Source organism: Tasmannia lanceolata, unplaced genomic scaffold (assembly GCF_043159265.1).
Source record: "Tasmannia lanceolata isolate RefF3 unplaced genomic scaffold, GAP_Taslan_0.1 ptg000026l, whole genome shotgun sequence".
In the NCBI taxonomy this organism is placed as follows: domain Eukaryota; kingdom Viridiplantae; phylum Streptophyta; class Magnoliopsida; order Canellales; family Winteraceae; genus Tasmannia; species Tasmannia lanceolata.
Window position 1 is genome coordinate 6,639,553 of NW_027518703.1, and position 9,336 is coordinate 6,648,888.

The 9,336-nt window shown below is 42.9% G+C and overlaps 1 protein-coding gene and 1 pseudogene across 1 annotated transcript; one reads left to right on the forward strand and one right to left on the reverse strand.

Annotated features, from left to right (window-relative positions):
- The first annotated feature begins 2,429 nt into the window (after nucleotides 1–2,429).
- On the forward strand, nucleotides 2,430–6,359 carry LOC143858699 (root phototropism protein 3-like). Its single transcript, XM_077369413.1, has 2 exons — nucleotides 2,430–3,249; nucleotides 5,640–6,359. Exons 1-2 carry the CDS (start codon nucleotides 2,494–2,496, stop codon nucleotides 6,180–6,182), a joined length of 1,299 nt encoding a protein of 432 aa, XP_077225528.1. The 5' UTR covers nucleotides 2,430–2,493; the 3' UTR covers nucleotides 6,183–6,359.
- A 148-nt stretch (nucleotides 6,360–6,507) lies between these two features.
- On the reverse strand, nucleotides 6,508–8,903 carry LOC143858697 (pentatricopeptide repeat-containing protein At5g06540 pseudogene; annotated as a pseudogene).
- Between the last annotated feature and the right edge of the window lie 433 nt (nucleotides 8,904–9,336).

Genomic DNA, 9,336 nt, shown 5'->3' on the forward strand with positions numbered 1-9,336 from the left:
ACTGTTCAATTTTTCAAAAGTGAGGGTCAACTAGCTGATATGTTCACAGAGGAACTTCCATATAAGCAGTTTGTTTGGCTAAACCTTTGGTGCGTTTGAAGGAGGTTATTTATGATCAATATGGCAGGCAAGTTGCAATAAATCTATGATCAATGCATTCAGTCAATTGCTAGCGTCCATCGCAAAAGGCATTTCACGGCTGGTCTTTCTCACGTCAGACCAGCCACAAAAAGCCTTTTGTGATGGGCCCCAGCAAATCCCTTTTTTCAAATGTTTCCATAAATTTTATTGAAATATCATGGAAAAACATACAAGAAGGTAAAAGATGTCCCAGTATTACATGTCATCCAGATAATAACCATCGAAAATCTGATAGAGAAATACATAAGAAAATATAGGGCGCTAGTCCATCTCGTTAGCATAGACAACCACGACAGTTTCACTATCCACCCCTGCCTTGATTCATCAGCATTGGTTCGCAGATCTCCGCATATGGACGAATTGAATGCGGATAAATCTTGCCAAATCACGGATTTCATCGATCTTGCTAACTGCTAGGGACCACAACATCTGTTTTTTTGCCCAAGCAATAGTGTTAGATGAATCGCCTTCAACAATAAGAGGGCCCAAATTGTTCCTCCCATACCATTTTAGCCCAAAGAGAAGTGCAGACACCTCTGCTTCATTCGCATCACATACACTAGAAAGACCCGAGTAGGTCATGATGCTGTTGCCGTTGTGGTCACATATACAATAGACCTAATCAAAACTATAATATATACATATGAGAGAACATTTCCTACATACTTGTGTAGGTAAGTTTCCTACATACTTGTGTAGGTAAGTTACCTACACACTACCTTAAAATACAGTGGGGGCCCACATTGTTTGGGTGATCCAAACAATTCATTTGAATGGTCCTCACATAGATAGGGTGTCCACAAAAAATCAGATCCATAGGATCATCCCAACCCTACGATTTGCGGAGGTAAAATGGACGTGCATAAACCTTCACAAATTAGACCATTTTTTGCCTCCATAGTTTGAATGGTTAGGATGATCCTATGGATCTGATTTTTTGTAGACACCCTATCTATGTGAGGACCATTCAAATGAATTATTTGGATCACCCAAACAATGTGGGCCCCCACTGTATTTTAAGGTAGTGTGTAGGTAACTTACCTACACAAGTGTGTAGGAAATGTTCTCTCTCTATATTCTCTCTCTCTCTCTCTCTCTCTCTCTCTCTCTCTCTCTCTCTCTATATATATATATATATATATATATATATATATATATATATATATATATCTTTGATGGGATAGATCTTCTGATGATCAATTTGATGGCAGTAGAGACTAACCCTCTTATTTATAGAAACTAATTGTTACTGTTCTATCCCTAAAAGAACTCTAATCGGTCAGTTGATCTGATCTTAGATCAATCTACTATGATCTAATGATGCACGCTATGATCTAACGATGCACGTGACAATGCATGCATTAGAGAGAGAGAGAGAGAGATCCAAATCCTTAATAAGCTGTTCCTATCCTGCTTAGATAATTTATCTTAAAATTATGTATCCTGCCATTCACCAATTTTCTTCTTGTAATATTTTATCCAAGTATAAAGGTCAATGTAAACAGAGGGTAGCAAAGTTGTCCAAGGATAAAGTAACCCTGCTTGCTGTCCTCATGAACAGCCTCATATAGGGATTCAAGTCATTGTCAACCTTTGGCCTCTTGTTATAAAGTTTTGTCTTGGTCGCAGAGAATGAATGGCAATGTGTCATGGAGAGAAGGAATATTGCATTGCATTAAAAGAGAAGTTTGTCTCTACTTTCGTCCCTCACCTTCAAACAAACCTCTATCCATCACCCCATTATCCTTCTCCCTTCTCCACCCCATGCTCTCAACAGTAAAATCCACATATAATATTTCCCCCTCTTCATCTCTACCTTTAAGCAGCAAGCTTCTACCTTTTACAAAGAACCCAAAAAGAAAAAAACATTTTACATGTAGCAATTACAAGAATACTAGCCTTGAATATTTGTCATTTTCCAGATTAAAAAGGCATCTTGAATTCCAGAGTGTTTTAATCCTGTTGGCTGACAAACATCAATTGCACGTGTGAGCTGTATTATACACACAATAGGTGATCTTCAAGGGCACGCAAATCATAAACCGCTGACAAGACATGGTCCGAAAGATCGAAGGTTGTGTTTATCCGATTGGTGTGATTTTTTTTACTGTGACTCTTGCATTGCAAACCCATCTAGATGGACGGTCTCGATGACTCACATGGGAGCTATGTTGAGATGGAGATAGCGAGGGATCACAGTGTATGGAGCTCTCGCGGGTCACCTTTGTCTATTAAGTGCCTTGGAGCATGAATTCCTCCAATAAGACCATTATCAACTCTTGGCTCTACAACTAGGACCTCTCTCTCTCTCTCTCTCTCTCTCTCTCTCTCTCTCTCTCTCTCTTCACTAGAATGAGGCCCCTCTTCCCAAAATCATCTGACAAGGTGGCAAAGCCGGAATTCGCCATCGAAAAGCCGCCACTGGCAACACAATTTGCCGGGGAATGCTGGTTCGACGACACGTCCATCCTCGACATGGACTACTTTGTGAAAACAGTCTCCGGGTTCAAGTCCAAAGGTGTTCGACCGGACCTCATCGGCTCAATTATTGTTCATTACGCTTCCAAGTGGCTTCCCGACCTCTCTGGTGAAGAGACTGTCAAACTTCAAGACAATCCAACCAAATTGCCGGAGAGTGTCACGGCCTCGTGGATGAAGAAAAGGTTCTTTGTTGAGACACTAGTAGGAGTCCTCCCCCCGGAGGAGGACTCAGTGTCTTGCAATTTCCTTCTAAGGCTCCTACGAACGGCCAACATGGTCGGGATTGAGTCAGCTTATCGAGCTGAGCTTGAGAAACGAATTTCGTGGCAGCTCGACCAGGCCTCTCTCAAGGAGCTAATGATACCTGCCTTTAGTCACAGTTGCGGAACCCTTTTGGACGCCGAGCTCGTCCTTCGATTGGTTAAACAGTTCATCGGCATGGATGAAGCCACAAGGAGAGGAGCAGCACTTGTCAAGGTAGCCAAGCTGATAGATTGCTACCTCGCCGAGGTCGCTGTGGATGCTAATTTGATGTTACCGGAATTTATGGCTCTCGCCGGAGCTCCACCTAGCCATGCTCGTGCCACTGACGATGGGTTGTATCGAGCCATCGATACCTATCTCAAAGTAAGTCCATGCCTCTTGTAACGAGCCATCAATAATATATTTGTGGGTGCTTATTTAAGCTTAGTTGCACACAATAAAAATATCGAGCCATCGATACCTAGACTCACAAGCACCCTTGCAAAAAAGGGGTAAAAGGGCACCCCCATTGGTCAATATTCCTTTATTTTGCACTTTACCACTACACTACGACATCATTGTAGTATAGTGAAGCACTCCCACTACAGCGTACACACACTACGGTATAGTGGGTTCCACCTTTGAGTGATCTGAACAGTCTATTCGATAGGCCTTGCTTTGGATCCCTTATATCTAAAAAATTATGCCGTTCATGCAATCTTAAATTCTTGGCCAAGTTAGTTTATCAATGGTGCGAAAAGATTAGAGAGGGTGGGAGGAGAGACTCGAGAGGACATGAATAAGGAGAGGATGAGAAGCAGATAAGAAATAATGAAAAATAATTCGTATTTTTTCCCATAATTTTCATCCTTCCTCTCCTCACTCAGTCTAGGGCTGGCAACGGGGCGGGGCGGGGCGGGGCCGGATGTTGGGGTCCCCTTCCCCTTCCCCTCTGCGGGGAATTTTCCCCCTCCCCTCCCCACGGGGAATATCTAATCCCCATCCCCTCCCCTTCCCCGCCCCGCATCCTTCGGGGACAATCACTTTACTTTCTCACTTTACTTTGTTAAATATTAGGTTTAAAACTAAAGATTTGCTAGGGACAATCACTTCAGGCATGTTGCGGCTTGGCTGTTGCATGTGAGAGTAGCCACACAACCCACTTAGGCTAAGATTTTGTCTTATTCATTTTATCAACATGGGGACAAAGGTGGTTGCTCTCAGATTCATTTAATTGATCAATAGTCCCTAGCAGATCCCTAATTCCCAATCCCACTTGCCAAAAAGTATTGTACGTGTCTCACCATAAGAAGATCCAAACTGTCCATTTGATGGGCACACCATACTACCATAGGCATAGGATGATCCAAACCTTCCACTTGATGGGCACATTGTAGGATAATCCAAACTGTCCATTTCATCCAAACTGCCCATCGGCCACAACGTAAATAGGTTGTGGCCCAAAAATCATTTCCATAGGATAATCCCAACCCTCTGATCTATAGAGGAATTGCATATTATGGTACCTTCTATAGATCGGAGGGTTGCAATCATCCTATGGAAATGGTTTTTGGGCCGCAATCTATTTACTTTGTGGCCCATCAAATGGACGGTTTGGATGATCTATGGTGTGGCCTGTAAAGTACTTTTAAATTGTAGCCTATCAAATGAACGGTTTGGATCATCCTATGGTGTAGCCCATACATTACTTTTTGAAAAATAATGGACTATACGAGCGCACACCATATAAAATCTCATCACTCATCAGAGAGATGTTGCCTTTATTTGGGGGAGGGAGATTTTCAAAGAATTTAATGTTGCCTTACAATGATGGTTTGATGGAGAGATTTTAGGGATTTCTAAGGATAATATACTAATATAATGAGGGACAATGCCCAATGGATTATGGGTAAAAGAAAACATAAAAAGCTATTTCAGGGACAAAACTCTACTAATGGAAATTATGAAAATTTTGGGAGAATCTTGTAGATATGTTTTGATCCAAGGGGTTTTTAGTAGCTTTCCCAAAAAAAAAAAAACACTTCAAAAAATACAAGAAAAAAATAGCATTAATGCGGGGCGGGGCGGGGCGAACTCCATCCCCTTCTCCTCCCCTTCCCCGCACCGGGGAATTTTTTAAATCCCCTTCCCCTTCCCCTTCCCCTTCCCCACTCAAATCGAGGAATCCCCTCCCCAAGCGGAGCGGGGCGGGGCGGATCCCCGCTTTTCCGGGTGAAATTGCCAGCCTTAACTCAGTCCCGATCAGGTCTTTTCCTCTTCTGTCCTTCCTCTCCATCTAGAAAGATAATATTCCATGAAAAAAAATAAAAAATAAAAATCATGGTTGCCAAATATTGCATTAGTAACTTTTTTTTGTTGAATTTGAACAGTTGGTTATATGTAGTTTTTGGCTGAAGTTATTGTGCTTAGGACCGGCAAGTGGTACTTTATTTTTTGTTTTTTTGTTTTTTTGCCATAGGTTATCCAAAGTGAAACCTGAGAAATGAATGGCTGCGATCATTCAAATCTGGGGCCAACTATGTCTTCTTCACAATCAAGAAATGCAGAGAGACCAAAACTCTAAACAGATTAGAGCCAGTGATCTGGAATTAAATTTCAAAGAGGCTGTAACTTCCCATTTACTAATAAAATCTAACTTAAAATTGGTTTGAGGTTACTTTGGTTTATATCATTAGTCGATCTTCCAAAATGATCAAATTATCCTCAAGCTCATGTTCTTCCATAGAGTGACACCTTCAAATGTCCCTTGGCAGGCACATCCAAGCACGCCTAAGCAAGAAAGGAAGGCTCTCTGTAGATTGATCGATAGCCGGAAGCTATCGCCAGAGGCATCCCTACATGCTGCACAGAATGAACGATTGCCTGTTCGAGCTGTAATCCAGGTGCTCTTCTCTGAGCATGCAAAGGTTGGGCGTCATGTTGACTGGAGTGGCTCCTTTAGTAGGGTGATTAGCCCGAACCCTTCCCTTCAGGCGTCTGTCCGGTGCCAATCAAAGCGTGAACTGTCAGCTCAACAGAATGAGATTCAGAGATTGCGCGAGGATGTACTCAAGCTCCAGAGTCGGTGCTACTCAATGCAGGCTCAGATAGATAAGCTTTTGGACAAAAGGAAGGGTTTTTTTGGTTGGCGAAAGCTAGGGGGGCCTTTATTTCGACCGGCCAGGGAGGGAGAGAGGATAGAGGAAGGTGGTGGAGAGTCTGAGGTGGGGTTGGAGCACCGAACGCCTGCACAGATGAAGGCAAAGCTGGTGCAAGGCAAAAAAACCCCACAAAAGTGGAGAAACTCATTGTCTTGAAGGTGGCTAAACAGTTAGACGGTTTAGTGTATCTAGTTCATCTTGTTTATCCTTGTATTATTCAGCTTCTTGACCTGCCAATTCATGGAAGTCTAAAGTAAGATATGTTGGGTATTTCCTTCTTAGTTCTGTCATGTTTTTTCATTGAGCCATGGAAGGCATGATCAATTGGCTCAATCAGATTAGGAAAAGGCTAATTGCAGCTTCCAGATAGAGGTGTTTAATCAGTACAAGAAACCCAATCAGCCAAAACATATACTTGAGATGATGAAGATCAGCTACTAATCTAGTAAACAACACTCAAGATATGGGAAAAATGTACTTGGAATATTTCAAGCTTCCATTTCTCAATAAATAATCTATACATTCATGTTAGAACAACTTGTTTTGATACACCACCCTATGCTAATCAATATTAAATGATGTGATCTAAGAACAAACAAGATCATCACCAGAAGTCCTTACAGGAACATGATCCATCCTTAAATTGATGAAAACGATTCCTATCTCGCACAATAATCTCCCTATTGTAAACTTTCGCGATGAGCTTGGTTGCAGAATGGCAATCACTACAGATACGAAGGTTCTTCACAACTCGAAGAGACGCACCTGGATTTGTACTTATAAGCCCAAAGGCAATTGCTAACTTCTCGCTATGGCGACAGAGAGCATTCTCCTTCTCCTCCTCATCCATGTCAAATAACACTTGAGATTTGTTGAAAACGTAACCGGCATCCTTTAAGCGTTGCACCATGTCATCCACCATTGCATAGATATCAGGGGATTGAGGGTGTGAGACATCACCCATGACAAATTCGTGAACAATCCCATCCACCTCTATCAAACTGCACCCAGGGGGTTTCTTAATGTTCCTTTGTGCCATGAGTTCCCTTGTCCTCGTAACTTCATCCCACTTCCCTAATGAACCATATATGTTAGACAGGAGAACATAGGCTCCACCGTAGTCAGAGTTGAGCTCTAGAAGTTGCCGAGCTGCTTTCTCTGCAACCTCGAGATTACCATGAATCCTGCAGGCACCGAGGAGACCTCCTAAAACAAAATAATCTGGTGCCATGGGCATGTTTCTAATCAACTCTTCTGCTCTTGCTATGTGACCACCGCGACCTAACATGTCAACCATACACCCATAGTGTTCCACACTAGGCTGGATGCCATAAACTCTAGACATGGAATTGAAATGACGGTAACCTTCATCAACAAGTCCTGTGTGACTACAAGCAGCTAAGACACCCACAAAGGTCACAGCGTCTGGCTTCACTCCACTCCTTTGCATCTCGTAGAAAAGCTCCAGAGCCCTCTCCCCATGCCCGGACATCGCTAGACCAGTCATAATGGCCGTCCAAGTCATAACATCTTTGTGGGGCATCTCATGGAAAACTCGCGATGCGATCTCTATGCACCCGCACTTTGCATACATGTCCACAAGTGCTGTTCCTAGGACTACATCAACCTCGACATTTTCCTTATCAATGTAGACGTGCAACCATTTCCCAAGCTCGAGAGCACCTAGATGGGTACAAGCAATCAATAAGCTCACCATGGTCACCTTATCTGCCTTTATGCCCCTAAGCTGCATCTCGCGGAAGAGCAGCAAAGCCTCCTTGTAATCACTATCTTCAACGTGCCCATTGATCACGATATTCCAACAAAACAAATTCCTCTCTGGGATTTCGTCGAAAAGTTTACGCGCGAGATTGACAGACCCGCACTTACAATACACATCCATAAGAGCTGTCGCGACAATTAAACTAAAACCAATCCGATTCTCAATCATATACTCGTGTATCCGTTTCCCCATTTCCAAATCTCTCGCCCTCGCACAAGCTGTTAAAACATTCACCAGAGTAACCTCATTAGGCTTCACATTTTCGAATTCCATCCGATGGAAGAGACTCAAGGCTTCGATAGACTGATCCCAATTCGCATAAGCGGCAATCATAGTTGCCCAAGAAACAACATCTCTGTCAGACATTTTATCGAACACCCGGCGCGCAGAGATTAAACACCCGCGATTTGAATACATATTCATCAACGTGTTCTGAATGTAAGAATCCGAGGGGAAACCGAATTTCACAACGTGGGAATGCAACTGTTTCCCTTGGTTCAAATCCTCACAAGATTTGAAAAGCGAAGGGAAGGTGAAATTGTCTGGTAAGAAACCTTGTTCGACAATTTCCTGATAAAATGAAAGTGCTTCTCCATTTAAGTTTTTGTTAGTGTAACCACGAATTATGGAATTGAAAATGAAGGGTGTGGGATTGAGGATTTGGGCATAGACAAGACGGGCGTAAGGGAGGTCTTCGAGAGCGCAGAAGGCGACTATTTGGCCTGCGGCGAAGACGTTGGAGATGAGGGCGGTCCTGATCATTTGGGCGTGGATTTGCTTCAGCTCGGACATGTTGGAGCATTTCTCGAGCAAAACGAGACATGGGTGGGGTTGAATTGTGTTGTTTTTGTTGATGAGGGTATTGGTTTTCAAGCGGGGTTTTTTTTCATGACTAGATGAGGGGATGTGGGTCTGCAGGGACAGAGGAGCTGCCATGTCTAACTGTCTAGGCACTTTCTTTTCTGTTCATTCAAATTTCAAAACCCCGTGTTTGTTATGCAAGGAGAAGCATATCAAACAGGGAAATGATATCAGCACAACCAAGTTTTAATAATTGCACAAACTACTCTTGTCTTTTCTGTTTTAATTTGCTTGTGGACTTGTGAGAGCTTTTTGGGAACTGTAGTGGCCTTTGACAACTCTCTTTAACTAATAAAAGACGAGATGAGTTGCTGTAATAATCAAAACTTGAAAACGTGGTTGTGCTAAATACCATTTCCCTTCAAACAGGGAAAAACTTTACTAAAGATTGAAGCAGGCAGGGCGGGGCGGGGCCACAGTCATTCCCATCGCTGCGCTGTCCCCGCCCGCAACAGGAAATTTTTTAATCCCCGTCCCATCCCATCCTCGTCTAAATTGGGGAATCCCCGCCGCACGAGGCTTGGCCGATCTCAAGGTGAAGTTTTGTTTGAGAGAGAGAGAGAGAGAGAGAGAGATTTATAATTGAAATTGGGTAACAATTGAAAGGAAACCCTAGAGTCCATCCATTACAGACTCTTGCTCTTCAAATATAACTGAAATTAGGTA